Source organism: Protopterus annectens, chromosome 3.part1, assembly GCF_019279795.1.
Source record: "Protopterus annectens isolate FY-2018-M chromosome 3.part1, PAN1.0, whole genome shotgun sequence".
Taxonomy (NCBI): Eukaryota; Metazoa; Chordata; order Ceratodontiformes; family Protopteridae; genus Protopterus; species Protopterus annectens.
Window position 1 is genome coordinate 1,615,758,676 of NC_056732.1, and position 21,342 is coordinate 1,615,780,017.

Genomic DNA, 21,342 nt, shown 5'->3' on the forward strand with positions numbered 1-21,342 from the left:
AATGAAATCTTGTAAAGTGAGAGGATGCCTGAGGAATGGGAAAAAGTGTTTTGATACCGATTTTTAAGAATAAGGGTGATGTGCAGAGCTGTAGTAACTACAGAGGGATTAAACTGATCAGTCACAGCATGAAGTTATGGGAAAGAGTAGTGGAAGCTAGGTTAAGAAGGGACGTGATGATTAGTGAGCAGCAGTATTGTTTCATGCTGGGAAAGAGCACTACAGATGCGATCTTTGCTCTGAGAGTGTTGATGGAGAAGTACAGAGAATGTCAGAAGGAGTTGCATTGTGTTTTTGTAGACTTAGAGAAAGCATATGACAAGGTACCTAGAGAGGAGTTGTGGTATTGTATGAGGAAGTCAGTGTCAGAAAGTTATGTAAGAGTGGTACAGGATATGTACGAGGGTAGTGTGACAGCATTGAGGTCTGCGGTGGGAGTGATGGATGCATTTAAGGTGGAGGTGGGGTTACATCAAGGATCAGCTCTGAGCCCTTTCTTATTTGCAATGGCAATGGACAGGTTGAGAGATGAGATCAGACAGGAGTCCCCATGGACTATGATGTTTGCAGATGACATTGTGATCTGTAGTGAGAGTAGGGAACAGGTGGAGGAGACTCTGGAGAAATGGAGATATGCCCTAGAGAGAAGAGGAATGAAGGTCAGCAGGACTAAGAAAGAATATATGTGTGTGAATGAGAGGGAGGATAGAAGAATGGTGAGGATGCAAGGAGTAGAGGTGGCGAAGGTGGATGGGTTTAAATACTTGGGGGTCAATAGTTCAGAGTAACGGTGAGTGTGGAAGAGAGAAAAAGAAGAGAGTACAGGCAGGATGGACTGGGTGGAGAAGAGTGTCAGGAGTGATTTGTGACAGACGAGTACCTGTAAGAGTGAAAGGGAAAGTCTACAAATGGGTAGTGAGACCAGCTATGTTATATGGGTTGGAGACAGTGGCATTGACAAAAAGGCAGGAGTTTGAGCTGGATGTGGTAGAGTTAAAGATGTTAAGATTTGCACAGGGTGTGATGAGGGTGGACAGGATTAGGAATAAGTATATTAGAGGGTCAGCCCAGGTTGGAAGGTTTGGAGACAAAGCCAGAGAGACAAGATTACGTTGGTTTGGACATGTGCTGAGGAGGGATGCTGAGTATATTGGGAAAAGGATGCTAAGGATGAAGCTACTAGGTAAGAGGAAGGCCTAAGATAAGGTTTATGGATGTGGTGAGAGAGGACATGCAGGTGGTTGGTGTGACAGAGCAAGATGCAGAGGACAGGAAGAAATGGAAACAGGTGATCTGCTGTGGCAACCCCTAACGGGAACAGCCGAAAGAAGATGATGATGAATCAGAGAGGCTGCATTGGATGCTGCATTGGAGAGATTAGAACTGTGTCTTCTACTGCTATGTGAGTAAGGGATGTGCTGATCAGAATGATAAAAAAATAAAGTGATCTATTTATTTTATTTATTTATTTATTTATTTAACATTTGTTTTCTAGGAAAGTCCGATTTGGAATGAGCTAATTTTCAGTGGAGCCCCGGGGAGAGACTCTCCAGATGCATGTCTTTGTAACAGCCTAACATTAAAGAGGCACCTGTCAGTTCAGGATCACTGTAGCTGAGTGAAAACATTTAAACAGCAAATTGGTCATTGTATGAAACATTTCATTTTGGGGGTTTACAAAAATCCAGTCAAAATTCTCAGCTGGCATATCAAACAACATAGGGAAGTGCTAGAGAGCAGTTTCTTGACTGGCTTGGTTAAGTGTTGCTAGAGAACTATGAAGACTCTCTTTTCACAGAGGCAAAGTTGCAGATTCAATGTGAAAGAAAGCGAAGCTCTGCAGCAATAAAGCAGAAGTAGAGGATATAGGGGTATATTGCCACACATACCATTACCCTGAGAAAGTCAGCTTTCAAAGGACAGGATGAAAAATTGCAGATTTTGAAAAGCAAGCATGTTTTACTTATGATTTCGGCAGGAACAATAAACTATGGTGGAACAGTGAAAGTAGTTTAATAAAATGACTGGAGCGTAGTCATGAACTGTTTAGGACAGAGGGTAATCAGGGGTCTATGAAAACTTGTAAAGTCAAAATGGGTTCCACAAAGAATCACACGTAGTTGAGTAGTATACTGGTTGAGGAAGGATGATTTAAGGCAGCAATCACATTAGAAATAGGATTATGATACAGCATGCACACAGATTCAGTCTAGACAGGCATTGCCCATAGCACAGACAGTCACTGGTTCTGTACATAAACAAACAGAGTCAAAAGAAAACTCTAAGCAGTTCCTCTGCTATAATGTATGGCGAAGATGCTTCACTTAGCATACTCTCTGCAGGGTCTGACATATTACTCATGGTGGTTATTAGGCTTGTGGCTTACATGAGCAAATTCAGAGGAGAAAGGCTACATTACTGAAAAAAAGGAGGGATATGTAGTAAGAAGACAACCTGACCACCTTTGAAGCTCACAATATGGGACACATAATGAATGGTCACTAGATTCAGAGCCAGTGACCTTCCACAATAGGATAATGGAAAATGACAGCATTAAAAATATGATTGGTTTGGGTGAAACAGTGGATTTTAGAGATAATGCCTTAGTAATATGTTGAACCTAAAGTTGGGTGAACAGAGAATGTAGTGAGCAAAGGCTATCAGGATGTTCAAGAAAGAAAGGATATGGCAGGATAATAAAAACAAAGTGAATGCAATATGAGGGTAATAGGGACAGAATTATACTTTGGAAATTAACAGTATTTTAATGACAACTTGAGAAAAAACTGTGACAGTGCTAACTTTTCACATTATTGATTAATCCCAGTTTAAATAAGACAAACCATGGAGGGCTAATCCCGGTACAACTGTATATTTGATGGCTAATTGTTACCATCATAATATAATGATGGTAATAAAACAGTAACCAAATAAGATAGCAGGCCTTGCTGAAAGGCTGCAGCTTGGTAACCTTTTTTGGAGATGCCACTATTTCCATAAATAAGCTGACTGAGTATACAAACAGCATGCATTTTTAATGAATGCAGTGTTTATGGAGACAGTGAAGTATAATCGTAATGAAAAAAGACAGGCATTAGTAATTAAGAGCTATGTTCCTGGGAAAACAAAACAGTTTAGAACTGAAACAGCTGCACTAGATCACGGAGCTAAAACACTTGTGCCCTTGCTGAAATGTGGTGTGTGTGTGCGTGTGTGTGGTGTGTGTGTGTGTGTGTGTGTGTGTGTGTGTGTGTGTGTGTGTGTGTGTGTGTGTGTGTGTGTGTGTGTGTGTGTGTGTGTGTGTGTGTGTGTGTGTGTGTGTGTGTATGTGTGTGTGTGCGCGTGTGTGTGCATGTGTGTATATGGGTATACAGTCAGAAGGCCAGTGGCTACTCTTATTTTCTGGCCTAGAGACGAGGTTGGAAAATGTTCCAGCTGTATTCAGTCATGCAGATCGAGGCAATTGGACTGTATCACTGTTTCTTGGGAAGTTTGTGCATATTTGTGACAGACCAAACTGAGAAGCATTTGAGAACTGATTGCTCTCCAGCTCTAGGAATCTTCCATTTAAAATGGTTAACCCCTGGTCCAGTGAGGCTTGTGGGAATATGATATTTGCCATGTAATATCAATAATGGCCTCACTTGAGTGCTCACCTGGGCAAGGCAAGCGGCAAGTGTGATACTGGGGGAAGTGGAGAAGTGGATGTACTTAGGGCAAGATAAAGATTTTAGTAACAAGACAGTACTGCAAAACAAACTGGCACAATTTCAGTGCTGAAGTTTTCATTAGACAGTGAAGCGAAACAAGGGTGTATTTGTTTATCTTACACTACACTTTCACCCAGAATGATTATAAAGAAAGTAAACTTCAACAAGGAATGATAGACTATGAAACTCAATAATATTTATACTGCAGGGCATTCATAAATGGGGAAATGCATCTTTTTACAGCAGTGTTAAATTAAGCAAATATCTGAAGAAAGCAGACACAATATAATAACAGTTTTATCATTGGTGTCATAATTAGTCATAACAAGACAACAATAACAAAGCAGCATCAGCCAAGCACATCAAATGTAATTTATACTGAAATATTTTATATATATATTATAAAAATGTTGGTTCTACCTCAAGCAGCAGAAATTATCTGTAACTATTTCCTGCATTTAACATTTAAACTGAATTTTGATAGCTTACCAGTACAAGCATACAGAGTAAGAACGAAGGTGTACGTGGTTTCCCCATCACAGATTTCTCAAATAAAAATATTCTTCTGTGGTTGATCTGAAATGAAAGAGAAACAAAAATAATTATGCTTGAATATTTTTATTCCGAGAAAGGACATAAGTGTTAAAGTATCTTAAATAGCAGTTAATCAGAATATAATTAATGTTGCCATTGTATAGATGTACACCCATATGATTCGCTGCCCAATGTAGCAAAACATATTCAACAACAACCTCAAAAGATGTGAATTTACTGCTTATCAATCATACGTAAAATTTAAATCTTCATTAAAAATCTGAAACACAGAGTGTTAAAGTCATGCAAATAGTACAGAGAATAAAAATACTGCCATTTAGCACTAAACAAGAGCCACTGAGATTCTTGCTGCAATGGTCTTGTACATACTTATTTGGTTTTGGGGTTGCTCACTGATAAAATGAGAAGGCCTGCTATAACAGAAAGTCACTGGGTGAGGTTCAAGAAACCTTCTTCACATGCAAGAGTTATCTGTAGTTAACGGTAAATGGTAATTCTGCCAGTGATGCATAAAAATAGGGTTAAAAGTGAAACCTGTGAACAGCTTTATACCCACAGCAAACTGTTCACAATTAAAACTTGAGTTATTCCAACCATGTTTACAAAAATCAGATAGAAAGATATAGATAGGTAGATGGATAAATAGTGATAGAGACATGACTAGAGATATAGACATGTCTACATTGCTGAGCTGCACATACGTTTCACGGCTTCTCAAAGGAATTTCCAGCAGTCAGTTTGTTTATGCGTACATAATGTTGGAAAACACATACATATATATAGGAAAACAGTAGCTGCTTTGTAAAACTACACTGAGTTACATATACCAATGATATTTCAGTTTTTTGTAAAAAAGTAAATAAGGTTTCAGCAATGGCAGTGGCTCAGTGGTTAAAATTTCTGTCTCACAGACCAGAATCTGTGGCTCATGTTTCCTTTATTGCCATTGTCTGTATGTACTTCTGAATATGTTTTTTGTACTTGATTGGGCTTTTTCCAGGTAGTTTTCTACCCCCTCCTAAAATATGTTCTTTCATTAACTGCTGAACTAGCTATATACACTGCACTTTCACTTATGGCCCAATTTGTGCAAACACGCTCATACATGCGCACAAATACACCCACAGAAATGTATACAGTTGTGCAAAAACTGTAGTCCTCAGTTCTCGGTTTAATTTCTTTATTTTTTTTGGCATGCTGTGTGACTCTGAGCAAATGACTCAACCAAACTGCTCCACCAAGCTCATTTCTGGAAAGAGGCACCTGTCCTTAATTGGTCATGGAATTAGTAAAAGGACAGATAAATCAACTAGGAATGACAGACTGCTATAGAAAGAAAATAGCCAGTATCTTGGGCAGATTTATAGCAAAAGCTGTATCATGGCCTAGATACAACAGGAAAACAAGATGAGTATAATAGATAAACCAATGAATGTGACAGGTTCATTTCAGTGTTGCAGATATATAATCAATGCTTTTGTTTATCTTTGCATAACCGTGTGTGTGAAGAAAGCACAAAGCAGAGCAAACGAAAACTGTAATTTAAAATTTTTGCTTTTGCTTGTTTGCTCAAAGCTGCAGCGAGTTAGGTCTTTTGCTCTTGCTCTACTGTTTTCCAAATACCTGCTGAGAGACTACAAACAATAAGGATTATTTTCAACTCTTTCCTGCACTTTCTGATTAACTAAAACAGTATTTTCTGCATATCTGTTTGTTTAAACTGCACAACTGCATTTAGGATCATAGGAAGTTACTAGGCTATTCGACCTGAGGCCCTTATAAGCCTAGCTAAGAGTTTAGCCCATGTTTAGTCAAGTCAGCACCTGGTGCACCAATCCAGCAGGGACACCAGTGTGTTTCCCATCCAGTTATACAGGTTACACTTAAAAAAGGTTAATGAGGTACTCTGTTTGACGTGGAGAGGGAGTCTATTCCACAGGTGGGGGAGTCTCTGGGACACAAATCTGTCCTGCCAACAAGTCCTATTGATGTCTTATTTTTTACTTTTTATAAATTGCCTGCTAATTGAATTCCTCTTATAACTGTAATTACTGTTCATCTGCTTGTTTTGTTCATTTTACTTGTTTGTTGTACTTCAAAAACAGTATAGACTAGGTTCAGGTTTTTGCTTAATCTAGTACTGTTTGTAACCTTTGGAGCTTGCAAAACTGTTAATCTTTGTCTGTGGAGGCTCCCCTGTGCCATCATGGCAGGAAGGTACAGTTTGGACTTATCGAGCTAGAGCTATTGTTCCAGGGCTCTGTTTAGGGTGTTTTGATTGGATTGTGAAGAAAATGAAAACACTGTCATCTGTGTTAGCATGTCTGGCAGGAGATTTGTGCATATTTCCAGATTAACTTGTATTGTATGCCAGCATGCTTAACTGTGAAAGGTTGAATATTTTCAAATGTAAACAGAATATTTAAATAATCTGTCAGTGTTTTGATACATTTCTAAGTGTGCATGTTTGAGAGGGACATTCTAAAGTACTGTGGAGAATCATCTAAACAGTGAGTGATATCATTAGAATATTCCTGGTTGCTAAGTGATTAATTAAATAGCTGATTGATGAGAAAAGAAGTTATTCAAATAGTTGACTGCTATTTTTTAATATTAGACACAGTTGAGACTGCTGAAGACAGCTGAGCTGGTAGTTTTGACAAGTGCAGTGGTTTGTAAAGTACAGTCAGTTACAATGCTGTGCAGTCAGTGGATACTCATGAAAGAGAACTCACCAAAACTGTAAACTTGACTTTTGCCTTGCTATTATATGTTAGATTAGATCAGGGACAGTATTCTTTAGTTAGATTAGGAAAACTTAGTTATTAAGATACAGTTTTTCTAGAACAATGGACTACTATCCTGCAGTATAATTTTAAATTTATGCTGACTGAATTCTGTTGTTTACTGTACGCTTGCTCTGAGAGTGTTGATGGAGAAGTACAGAGAAGGTCAGAAGGAGTTGCATTGTGTTTTGTAGACTTAGATAAAGCATATGATAGGGTGCCTAGACAGGAGTTCTGGTATTGTATAAGGAAGTCAGGAGTATCAGAGAAGTATGTATGAGTGGTACAGGATATGTATGATGTTAGTGTGACAGCGGTAAGTTCTGCAGTGGGAGTAACGGACGAGTTTAAGGTGGAGGTGGGGTTACATCAAGGATCAGCTCTGAGCCCTTTCTTATTTGCAATGGTGATGGACAGGTTGACAGATGAGATCAGACAGGAGTCCCCTTGGACTATGATGTTTGCAGATGACATTGTGATCTGTAGTGAGAATAGGGAAAAGGTGGAGGAGACCCTGGAGAGATAAAGGTATGCTCTAGAGAGAAGAGGAATGAAGGTCAGCAGGACTAAGACAGAATATATGTGTGTGAATGAGAGGGAGGATAGAGGAATGGTGAGGATGCAAGGAGTAGAGGTGGCGAAGGTGGATGAGTTTAAATACTTGGGATCAGTAGTTCAGAGTAACGGTGAGTGTGGAAGAGAGGTGAAGAAGAGAGTACAGGCAGAATGGAGTGGGTGGAGAAGAGTGTCAGGAGTGATTTGTGAAAGACAAGTACCAGTAAGAGTGCATGGGATGGTCTGCAAGAGGGTAGTGAGACCAGCTATGTTATATGGGTTGGAGACAGTGGCACTGACAAAAAGGCAGGAGTTTGAGCTGGATGTGGCAGAGTTAAAGATGTTAAGATTTGCACTGGATGTGACGAGGGTGCACAGGATTAGGAATAAGTATATTAGAGGGTCAGCCCAGGTTGGAAGGTTTGGAGACAAAGCCAGAGAGGCAAGATTACATTGGTTTAGACATGTGCTGAGGAGGGATGCTGAGTATATTGGGAAAAAGAGGCTAAGGATGAAGCTACCAGGTAACAGGAAAAGAGGAAGGCCTAAGATAAGGTTTATGGATGTGGTGAGAGAGGACATGCAGGTGATTGGTGTGACAGAGCAAGATGCAGAGGACAGGAAGAAATGGAAACAGATGATCTGCTGTGGTGACCCCTAACGGGCACAGCCAAAAGAAGATGATGATGATTGAAAGATATTTATTTAGATTCTTCTAGTCATTTTACTTATTATTAAATGTTTTTCATTGCTTTACATTATGGCTGAAAATCAGCATTTTCTTTAGAGATTAGAGAGTGCTTATACCTGTTTGATACTCCCCAGGTCACCTTGAAGGCCTGGTCGGTTATGGCCATATCTATCAATTATTTTGACATTTATTTTTCATAATTGGATACCCCTTTAGAAGAACATGAGGACACTCTGGTTGCTGGAAGCATTACTGTATTATTTTGGGGATGGGACACAGCTGGAAATCTGTGTCAGGCTTTCCCAGAAGTGTTTGGATGTATGAGATTTAAATTTGCTTTGAGTGTGAGTGTATCAGGGACAAATTGCTCTGAAGTATATAATAAATATAGCCCAGACCTAGGAAAATAGAGTGTGTTCTGTTGTGCTCTAATGGGAAAATTGTGAAATATCACTAATGTTTAAGTAACAGTCTCATACTGGAGTCACTAGTGAAGATCAAAGCTCCTTAGTTACTGACCCAGGGTAGTAAGGGGCATCATTTAATTGTTGCCAGTCTGGTAGGATATAGCCAGACATCACATTTATTGTTGGCAGTCTGGTGGGATATAGCTGGACTTCACATGGATAATTTGAACTTTGGCTGTTTCCCTGTTTTTCTGCTTTAATAACCCTCTGTTTGAATCTGTTTGTGCTTATTATTTCAAAGCTGCAGTGAGTTAGGCCTTCTTCACCTTGATCTACTGCTTTCCAAGTACCTGTTGAGAGACTATAAACAATAAGTGCTTATTTTCAACAGTTTTCTGCACTTTCTGATTAAGTAAAATAATATTTGCTTCATATCTGTTTGTTTAAGCTGTATATTTTACTGCATTTTAAACTGTTTGCTAAATTAATTCCTCTTACAGCTGTAATTACTGTTCATCTGCCTGTTTTCTTCATTTGACTTGTTTGCTGCACTTGAAAATGTTAGCATAGATGAAGTTCAGGTTTTTGCTAAATCTAGCACAGTTTCTGACCTTTGGAGCTTGTAAAGCTATTAATATTTTGATTGGGAATGCACTGCCTTGTGTGAGGAAGGTACAGTTTGGACTGAGCTGGCCAGAGTTACTATTGCAGAGCTCTGTTTATGGTGTTTTGATTGGTTAATTTGAACTTTGGCTGTTTCCTGATTTTTCTACTTTAATAAGCCTTTGTTTGAATCAGTTTGCGCTTGTTTGAGACTGTTTGCACATCGCGCAGCATAGCACAATACTGTGCAGAGGGATTGCAGGTTGCAGGCGACCACTCTCTAACCTCGCAAATATTACCTTAACCAGAGCTCTTCTCACCTAAACCTACTAATACCTGCCCCCTGCTGTATTCCCTATTCAACTGTTATAGCCAGAACCAGATTATTCCTGGGACCATGAACTGTCATTTTCCCTCCTTTTCTCCTACCAGCCAGGTCGACATGGGTATGCTGAGGCAATATAGCAACTGCCTTATCTACACTGACAACACCCTACATCTGATTCATTCTTATAACAATTGTTACATGCACCTACATTTAAGATGCACCTACATTATGAATCTGGAATCACAGCACTCTTGTGTAATAGATAGCAATATAGAGCAGGATGTCTGCCCATCTACCACAACTCCTACTCATGACAGGCAGTATACACATAGACCAACATAACTGGAGGTACTCACAAAAACTCTACCTAAAGACCAGCAACCTCTAAAACACATACATACTAAACCAACCATAACACCCAAAACACACAATACACATAATGATACAAGCAGAAAAGTCTCACCATCAAAGCCCATAAGGCAACACATATCCACACCAAATATCTCCCTCAACATGCTGAACAAGGAGAAAGCCAAGTTCATTTGTCTTTCTGGTGCCAGTATTTGTCAGATCATGCAGGCATTCAAGTCTCTCAACAACACATACCATTATGATTTGGTCATAATACATGTTGGTATGAACTACTTCAGACATACCACCCTGGACTACATGAGGAGAAACATGATTGAGCTCTCTAATTTTGTATCACAGGCAGGTATGTCCCTAGCCTTGAGCAGCATATTACCCTAGCCTAGGATGATACCACATACATACTACATTGCATTTACTTATTTGTTAACTACAGTACAGCATTGATCCACAAGGGACATTTTTAGAAACAGGCCTGGGAACACTATAAGTTTAAATGAACTGCTCAGAGTCACACAGTAGGCAAATGGAGGTGGAGGAATTAAAGTCTAGGACCGCAGGAGAAATGTCATTAGTGAGTCATAGCCTTAATTCTCTAAAATAACTGAGAGACAGTTACGATATACACATAATAAATACATCTCTCTCTCTCCATATATATATATATATATATATATATATATATATATATATATATATATATATATAAATATATATATATATAGAGAGAGATATACACAGGTGCAATTATTGTATATAGATTTCATTGAGAAAACTAGCCATTCATTGGACAAAAACTTCAGGAGAATGTAACCATGAAAAATAACCAAAAAACACTAAAACTAAAGTTTTTTGCAGGGGAAGCCTTTCAGGCCTCCAACATAAAGGACTACATCCCCCATATCCCTGCTAAACCCTATATACCAACTCTGAAATTGCACAACAGTGGGTAAAGGAGATGCTTCATTACTCTACCCTTTGATGGTTATTCACTGAAAAACACATTTTACATTCCCAAAGCGCACAACGGAAACCATGCACATTCAAACAAGTCAAACATTTAATTTCAATGGACTGATATTAAAACCAAATACATGAAGCACATCTAAATACAGACAGACAGATTAATAGCTGTGTGCAGAATTCCATCAGCGACTACCCCTTCTCTGGAACTGGCTCCCCATCCATTTGAAGCACAGTTCCTCCCTAACCCAATTCAAGTGTAACTTGGACAGTTGGATGGGAAAACGGAAATTCATCCCTAGTTTAGCACTCATGTCTCTAATAGACACAGGCAGCCTGTATATGGTTCATCTTCCATACCCCTGCTTGTAAATGTTTTACCTCCCAAGCCCCTGCTTACACTTATCAAGGGTACTGGAAGTTGTCAGAGATTTGGAATGCATGGCTATGCTTAAAAAGGTCCTTTTAGTCTTTGGCCTAGTACCCACCTATGAACCATATGTGTGTATTTATGTGTGTGTGTGTGTGTGTGTGTGTGTGTGTGTGTGTGTGTGTGTGTGTGTGTGTGTGTGTGTGTGTGTGTTTTGCAATAAAGTGATGATAGGCTGGAGATGAACACTAGCAGGAATACAGGAAAAGAAAGGCATGCCGGTGTTAAGTCTAAGATATATATACTAGGTGGATTTTGACAGAGGAATATACAGAGTCTTTGTGCTGGAAACAGCTACTGAATCTTATGCAAGGCAGCTGTAAGTTTCCTTAGTCTCTAATTCTAGATGGATTTCAGGGATAAGTCCCAGAGACATCATTTAAAAGTCAAAGGCATACTGAAAGTATGGAAGAAAACCTATTTTCTCTGAGAATGTAACTGTTATCTGCCTGAACTGGACATATCCCTATTGCTGTTTCTGGCATTTTTATGCACTAGTTTGTACCTAATCAAGGGATACAGACAGCTGAAGGACTGTCTAACTCTGTTTTTTTTTTTAATTTTGCCTAAGTAAAGTGCTTGCTTGGTGGAGCTATGTTTATTTTGCTCTGCAGGTATTGCGCGAGGAGTTAGATTTACTGATATGGAGCAACTCTAGTACAGCAGGTCTGAGATTGCCTTGTAGGCGAGACACAGATCACCTCTCAGAAATCTGCACGATACCGAGTAGAGTGATAGTGATTTGAGCCTGTCCACATAGGACAGGTGATGCATGCCATGGATTTCTTTGGCTTTTCCAATTGGTGTGTATATTTGGACCGGTACATACCAAATGGGGCATCATACTCAATTATTGGTCTAATGAGGAAGGAGTATAGAGAAGTAATAACCTCCTTTTTTCTGGATGCAATCTCTTTACTTATGAGATGAACCAACTAAAGGCTTTTCTGACCACTGCTGTGACATGATGGTCATATGTGAGGTTATCAACCTGAGTAACTAGGTCTCTCACCACAGGATGTGTGCTTAGATGATTTCCGTTGATGTGGTAATCAGTAGGGGCAATGTTTTTGCCAAATGGTATGATGATACATTTTTCTGCATTTAGCTTGAGGCTATAAGTTTGGCACCAGTCATTAGCTGCTGTGAGACCCTCTTGCCATATGTTATCATCATTTGGGGAGTCAATGACAGCACTCAACTTACAGTCATCTGCAAACTTGGTCAGCCACAGTCCTTTTGTCTTTGCCTGGACCTCTGAGAAGTAGATGTCAAACAGTAGGTGTCCCAGGACAGATCCCTGGGGAACTCCACCTATTTTGACCTTGAAGGTCCTGTCAGTAAGCCAGTTGGCCGCCCACCTGATGAGGTAGGGATTTACGCCAAGTTGTGTTAACTTTTCGATGATGCCCAAGTGGGTGATTGTGCCAAAGGCCTTGGCCAAGTCAAGGTAAGCTGTATGTACTGACTTTTCCTCATCCAGGGCCTTGGTGACAGTCTCAAAGAAGTCAACCAGGTTCAACTGGCAAGATCTGCCCTGGATGAATCCAAACTGGGTGGTGTCAAGTGCTTTGCAATTGCCTGTGTCCTTGTTTATGAAATACATAATAATATGCCCCATGGCTTTACAGATCAGACTTGTCAAGCTAATGTGGTGATAGTTTCCAGGGTCAGTAGTGGCACCACCTTTAATGGCAGTTCTCCACTCTGCTGGAATGAAGCCTGTACTTAGGCTGTGGTTGAATAGGGTGCTCAGTGGTGAAGCCAGTTCTTGCTGGAGGTGGTGCAGAATACAGCCTGGAATACTACCAGGAACCATGGAAGCTGTGTTCTTTGCCTTGGATAAGAGCCTTTAACACTTGATCTATGGAGATGTGAGGTGCGGGACAAGTATCAGGAATGTTGAAAGGGCCTTTGGAAGGGGACAGGGGGGTGAAGTTTAGGCTGAACCTATCTGCTAGCAGGTTGGCTAAGTCAACAGGATCAGTGTAAGTGATAGTGTTAAGTGCTAATTGGAAGAAACCTGGGCTTTGCTATGGAGATTCTTGACATAACTAAAGAAGGCTTTGTGGTTTCCCTTTGTTTAGGAGGCTAATTTTGATTCATAATTCTGTTTGGAGGTTTTCAGTAGTGATCTAATTGGCTTGTGGAATCTAAGGAAGGAGTTTTTCCAATTTGAAATTTGTTCCTTTTTACCTTTGGACAACAGTTTCTTCTTTTTGTTGTAAAGCCTTTTGATAGAGGATGTCCACCAAACAGGTTTGTGTTTCCTTGAGGAGCAGGTTTTAGTTCTGTTGGGTATGACTGAGTCCATGCAGTTGTACAGGTATACTGGATTGGCGTACTGTTTAGCATAGTTGTCTGCATCGTCTGAGGGGGCGGTGGTGCAAAAATACAGATACCCTCCCATAGGAGATTGTAGTCAGCTTTTGAGAAGTTTTTTAGTTTGATTATGCCTGGGCAGGGTGGGAGTGGAGTTGGGTGTTATAGAAACTTCGAATGAGGCAGTCCGATGATCTGATCTCACCAGGGAAGAACATACAATGGGAATGGTCCAGCAGTCACCCTTGTTGGTGAAAACCAAGTCCAGAATGTTATTTCACCTTGTAGGGGATGGGACGAGTTGGTGTAGTGTGTTATAATTGATGAAGTTAAGGAATCTTTGAATTAGTGCATTAGTGCAGGAATACTTCACCCAGTCTATGGTGGGGTAGTTGAAGTCACCAAGGATCAGGATGTTTGGGGGGTCCTTGATGGAGTCACGTAGATACAGATAAGAGGAGTGGGTGTCCTGGGTCATGGAGAGGGTCTTATTTGGCTATAATTTGGATGGGTGCCTTGCCAGCTGTCAGTTGCACCTGGAGTAGTTCCAGTGCATCATGCTGGCAAACCAGTCTGGAAGGGTGCCTGTCCTTAATGAAGATAGAGTCTCCACTACAAACATTCAGTGTAGTGAGCTATTTTAAGGTGTTGAGCAAAACTGTTTATATCCAGGAGATGTTTTATAGTGGTAGTTATTTACATCCTTAGATGTATCTCTTTGGAGCCTATATACTCTATGAAATGTGTAGATATCTGTGAATAAATAATTTATCTATATAAGTATCTACAGTGTAGTATCAGCTGATATCAGGCTAATCATATTTGTTGGCATATACTAAGTAAGTAAGAAGGATGGACTCCTTCTGGATGTTTGAAACCTGTTCTATATCTTATATTGGTTTAGTAAAGCAGTCACAATTGTTTTCTTACTTTGGATTATTATCAGCAGTGTTATATTTACTACTAAAATCTACTGCCTCTGTTTATTATGCACATGAAATTAGCAGGAAATGTTGCAATATACAGATGCAGCTGACAGATTATAGATTGATATATGTCATTATATGCCTCTATAATTAATTAATTACACTGCACTAGAAAAAATATTTAACCATAGCCTCCAACCAGATGGAGGACACTAATGGTTATCCCTCTACACATGAGTGGACAATCCATGGATTCAGGGAATTATCAGCCCATGAGCCCTGACATATAAAGCTATGGAGAGAGTAATCATAGACACCCTAAATGACAACATAGGTAACCTACACATATTGGACCCACATTAGTTTGAGTTTGTCAAGGGCAGGTCTTGCCCATTTAAGCTGGTAGACTTCTTCAAGAAGGCCACCAAAGCAATGAATGAGGGCAACGTAATCCATACTGCTTACCTTAACCTGGCTAAGTCATATGACTCAATACTCACTCAGGCATTGCATAAAAGCTCACTAAACTAGGTGTAAACCCATACATCATGTACTAATAGCCAGATGTCTTACAAACAGGACTCATGAAGTTATAATAGTGGAGTCTTCCTCCAAGAAAAGGCTAGTTACTAATGAGGTGCATTGGGGTACACTGTAGGGGCTGCTTCTGCTTGGCATCTATTTCTCTGAGGTCAGGGCTAAGGTCAAGGACAACTGGCTGACCAAATTTGCAGATGATTGCAAATTGAGTGCAGCCATTGAATCCTCCAAGAATGCCTGAAATAGACTAATAACTGGTGCCAAAGTCATGGTCTAACATTTAATGCCTAACAATGCATTACAGTATTTTCTGAAAAGACATCCATCCCAGTAAACTACTACATTGACAATACACCCTATGAACAGACTCTATGATCAGGAATTTGGGAGTGCATGTTGACACTGATTTAGCATTTGACCATCATGTTTCTATAGTAGTCGCAGAATCATTCTATGCTACACAACTTAAAAGCAGGGCTATGACATGTAGATATACACATCATTGTTCTTTTGTATTCTGCCCTCAAAAGACCAATCATTGAATAGAATGCCCCCTTTATTACATACCTGGACAGTCATATGCAACAACTAGATCATCCTTGGAGATTCCTCAAAAAAAAAAATTATACATGGTTTGGAAAACAAGTGTTATGCAGACCGCCTTAAAGCCTTGTCCTAATATTTGGTCTCCAACATTCAGCTGAGTGGCAACCTATGCCAGGCCTACAAGGTATCCTCCAATCTAGCTCTAATGGATCTGTTGCACATCTGTATGACAGACAGCATCAATAACACCTGATCCAGTGACCTAAACCATACCTGCAACATGCTGGGAGGACAGCAATGTGTATCAGAGTCTCCCCCTTCTCTGGAACAGGCTTCCCATCTGTAGATCATTGTGTATATCTCTTTAAGAAACCTCCTGTAGGCATGTACTAAGTGTACTGATTACTGAGTATGTGCAGGGACAGAGTGCCATTTTGTGTTAAGATGTTGTAGTGTAAGCATGTCTGTGTGTAAGCTCTACTTGTTAATCAGTTCATTTATAGTTATTGAAGTTGCTATCCATCCTGATGTGGTTTCATGTAATAAAGCTTCTTAAACGAACTACCCCTCCTGCTTGTCATCCTTGGAGTAAGGGACAAGCAACACCATCACTGTGAAGCAAAGATCATCACTACACTTATTCAAGCAAAACTTGGATCAGCAGATGGGGAACCATACATGTACCCCTGGTTTGGCACCTATGAGTTTAGTATAGAGAGGAAGGTTGCAAATGCTCACTCACCCATGCTCAAGTATGTATACCTCACAAAAAGTATGTATAATGCACAAAACCATTGTGCACCAAAACCTATCAAATTTTACTGGGAAGAATGTCTAGGCCTATATAGGACCCTTGGGATGATAGCCTATTATTCTACTATGATACTATAATTATATAATTCATTGCAACTGGAACTGACAAGTGGCCAATTTAATGAAAATGAAAACTGCATTTTAAGAAATTAATGTTAGGCATGTATAGTAGAAGAAGGCCATCATTACTAAACAGTGTTACAAATTTTCAGATGTCTTAACTTAGTGTATCACTGTTATTTTGCCTACACTGTTAGGTCACTAAAAAGACCAAAACATACATCTCCATAGAAAGTGGGGATTGGCTTTATTACCCTGAATGTATCCATAAAGAATTAAAAAGTAAAAGTTATGGGCATTTAGAATCCCTGCAGCTGAAACTCTGTATGTCTTTAAGGGGTTATCTTCATATATTCCATGGGACTTCATTAAGGTAGGTTTAGTGTATTACATAGTCAAAATTCTAGCAGAGATGAGTTTTTCCTTGCAGTTTTTCCTGAACAGTTTGCCTGTTTCACCTTTTTACCCTTTGGTTTGTATTATATATTTCTATAAATGCACATACATGCACAAACAAGGACTTACTACTGATAATTTTTCAGATGTGTGAGAAGTGCAAACCTAAAATACTGTGTTTTGTTGTGTTTACAAATCATGTATACAAATGATATGCCTGCCACATTAAAATGAAAATTTCAGAAAAGTATAATGTGCAACTCCTCTGTGAAAGAATCCTGAATTTGCTTCTTGAATTAAAAGACACTGACATGGTTTCCTCTTGGGGATCTTATTGAAAAAACAGTACCTTTTTTTTCACTATCACCTTTTTAAATAATACAAAGATAAAAAAAGAGACATATATACACACACACACACACACACACACACACACACACACACACACACACACACACACACACACACACACACACACACACACTTTTAGTCAGTTAATTGATATGTTGTTCAGGAGAACATTGAGGAGCCAACCCCAACTTTACATATGCCCCAGAATCCTATCAGGCTAAGTGACTTGTTCAGAGTAAAACACTAAGCACCAGTTGCTTGTTAACAGCTTGTGACGACCCACCACTGGACCAGTAATCAAAGAGCTTCAATCCTCACCACTAGCACCAGTGGGGGACATACATTGGGAGGATGACATGTACAGTATTTCCAGATGCAGCTCTCTGCATCAAGTTCAAGTTCCCTTAAGAGCACACAGGGCTCTGGGGCTGGTTCCTCCCTCTTTCTCCAGATCCCCAATAAGACTCCCACTAGCACAGCTATAGAGTTGATATCTCAGTTGAGTGACCAAGCAAAGACCTCCAGCACCTTCTATGTCCAACCAGTGCTTCATGTCCCTGCCCAAATTATTGGCACACAAACTCCTTGTGGTTTGTTTTATACACACACACACACACACACACACACACACACACACACACACACACACACACACACACACACACACACACACACACATGCGCACATGCACACACACATGCACATGCACACACACGCATGCACACGCATGCACACACATGCACACACTCACACACACACACCTGGGAAAGGCTGGCACACATTTACTAGCTATGTTCCCTTTTGCCCAGACTATAAGGCAGTTATCACTTCCACAAGACAGCTCCTTATCAGCTACTTTAAGGCCCTAAACAAAGGGTGTCCAATCCTACTGTTTAATGTTACTATCAATACAAATGGTAGTTTGACCAACAGCAAGGCTATTAGGAGTGGCCTACACAGTGTCACCAAATAAATATGAAAGCACTCTCGGAACTTAAATGTCTCTAGACAGCTCAGCCACAATGAAAGGTTTAAATATATTTAATAATAAATAATAAAAGAACAACAAAATATTCAGTATATAATTATAGTGACATTAGAGTTCAAAATCACAAAAATATTTAAAACAACATTGCCGGACAGTCTCATGTAAATAAAGAAAAACATCTAAACTGAGTGTTGTTATATTCCTGACTGTATCTAAGAGAATTGTACTGTTCAATAGATTTACTTACTCACAGCAAGGCAAATATGTGATGAATTGGTCTTCTGGTCAGGTCCAAGAAAGACTACAGAATGCTGAGTATCTCTGTCTCAGAGACTTCTTAAATTAATATCTCAAATATTAACTGCTGGGATAGCTTGCAGAATGACATCATTTCTTGACATCTAATTTTATCCCAGGTAAACCCCCCACTGCTGAAAGGTAGCAGTATTTAGCATCCACCTGTGAAAATACATAGACAAGGGCTTTTCCTCAGATCTTTGGCAAATGCTCAAAGTCATAAAACAATTTACATTCCTCCACATTTAAAGACAATACAGCAAACATCTCTAGTGCAGCCATTATGTCTCCTGCTGGACTGAAACTGAAAGATAAAATTATCACATGGCCATAATGTAATTTAATTTCAGCTATTTCTCAGAAGTTAACCTTCTGTATTCCAGTTTCCACTTTCAAAATATATACATCTTAACAGTTACAATAGTGCAGGTACATTTCTGATCTATTCCAGCAGGGCATGCTGTGGTTACATTTTAAGCACTTTGCAAAAAACAAAACCTTTTCAACACACACTACCGTAGCAACAGTTTGATATACACCTGACATACAGTTCTAATGCATTTGTAACACAAGTACCTTACATGAATAATGTTGATATTCACAAATGACATATAATTATTTACAAAATTCCAGATAGCCGGGCTGGTAATATTTCCTTTCGTGACACAGCTCATAGGTGTATTCTCTCTGCTAAGTGCCAGACAAACATTTTTAACAGAGTAAGATGATTGGACATACAGTCCCTTTTTACAGGTGATGTAAGAGCAATGCTTGTTCAATAGATTTTGTCAGAGTCACTCAACAGACAAATTGAGCAAGAAATCAAGCCTTAGACTACAGAAAGTGTCTCATTAAGAGGTCATAGCCTTAATCGTCTCTAATAACAGCTAGATTTTGGTACAGCGCACAGCAGTTTAAGATCTGCTGTCATACTACCATAATATATGTCTGAGTATGTTTTATGTTTGTCAGTCTTAACAAAATAAACTGCTATTCTCATTCTCGCCAAACTCTGAAATTTATAAAAATAATGCATGACACATTAACTTTTTGTACAGTGCATTAGCTTTTTCTTGTGCAAAATGGCACATGTTAAAGGTAATGGCCTTCACAATCACACAAACAATAACAAACCAACATATAGCATGCATTTAAGCAAGACCACTTCATGCATTATAGAGGCAAAGGATTTGTGACATATTCAGCAGTATAGAATTTGCAAATCATAAAAGTCTTTGCTAACTATGAAATTCTGGCATTAATTGACCCAAGAAGTGGTTAGAACATAAATGTAACCTCATCCCAGGCATTACAGTATGTCTTACAACCCTAATATTATTCAACATATCATAGCACTTAGAACCCACATGGGGACAGTAGCACATGTAATATACATATAGTTTGTAAGGTGGCCCTTTTGGTCATCATAGGGCTACAGCTCCACTGCTAGGCGAAAAGCACAACACTGTCTTAGAGTATATGCATGCACCTTGACTTGTTATGCTTCCTTCATACTATGGTGGAGGTACAGGTTACTTGCTGGCATTCATTTTTTCTGAAGACAGAGGTCATCATGGCTACTACCATTCAAGCCAATGGCACATGCCACAGATGATCTGCAGATATTGATTTGATGTCACAGGCTGCAGGCAACTGCATCTACTAGAAATTTATGTTTCTGTTTTTTAATTTCTCCAAATGTTTTGATGTTCTAATACTATGATGGATCCCATTGCTAAGTCAAGCTACATTTAGGCTTCTTGAAATTAGTATTGCTTTGGTCTTTGCTGTTTGCCAAGAGTGCTCTTCTCAGCACCCTCAATGTGCCCATAATTGCCTTCAACTGCAGGTTACATGTATCAGGAGCATATTTAAGTGCACTTGAAAATGATATATTATTAACCTTGCTGTTGCTACTTCTATTGTAACTATGTAGCTGTCATTATTCCATAATATAGTTGCTACAGCATCTGCTGGAGTTTATGACTTGTATCTCTTGGTACACAGGCCACTATTATTACTAGTTGTAGCTATTTCAATGATAAGTGATACTTTTGCCTTTTTTCTTTAAATACTACATCTGTTTTTTTCTTGTTTCTACTTTCTTAACTGTTGGTATTGGATGATGCTAACTGATCAGAATGTCTTCATTTTCAGTAAAGCTTTGTACAATGCCAGCTACCTTTATGTTGTTGTGGTTGTACAATTCATGCAACAGTTTTGCCACATTGTTATTCTTTTCAATATACAGTCCCTGCAAGTGAGTATATGTGACTAGCAACAATTCCTGTGCATCTTTCCTCTCTTTTCTCCACTTCCTCCTTCATCTCCAATATCTTATAGAAAGTAACCTCCTCTAATGACAAGATATCTCTTACTGCTGTCCATACTCCTTCACGTCTTAGTCCTAATAACCCGCTACCCATATCCTATTGGAATCTAGCTGTTAATATAAATAACTACACCACGTTTAACCAAAAAGACAAACTGCTTTTTGTATGTACTGTCGACCACTGATGGCAATTTAAATGTATTATCACCTGTTTTTTCTTACTAAATTCTATGAACATATTTTAGCTGTTTTCTCTTACTTGTATTACAGCAGCTGTTACTTAATTATTTTATTTGTGCAAATTTACTTAGCTGTACTGTGGAGTGTTTCTCCCCAGGCCTCTGCTGAAAAATGGCAATAGCCAAGTCAGACTA

The 21,342-nt window shown here is 39.3% G+C and overlaps 1 protein-coding gene across 3 annotated transcripts in view; it reads right to left on the bottom strand.

The window, feature by feature from the left end:
* Window positions 1-21,342, bottom strand: part of CALCR (calcitonin receptor) — a 2,888,559-nt gene that overhangs the window by 1,489,651 nt on the left and 1,377,566 nt on the right. For all 3 annotated transcript variants that reach the window (XM_044067646.1, XM_044067647.1, XM_044067645.1), the window contains one exon: window positions 4,200-4,286. In XM_044067646.1, coding sequence (XP_043923581.1) covers window positions 4,200-4,247 — 48 coding nt within the window. In that variant the 5' untranslated portion in view covers window positions 4,248-4,286. The remainder of the gene's footprint in view (window positions 1-4,199; window positions 4,287-21,342) is intronic.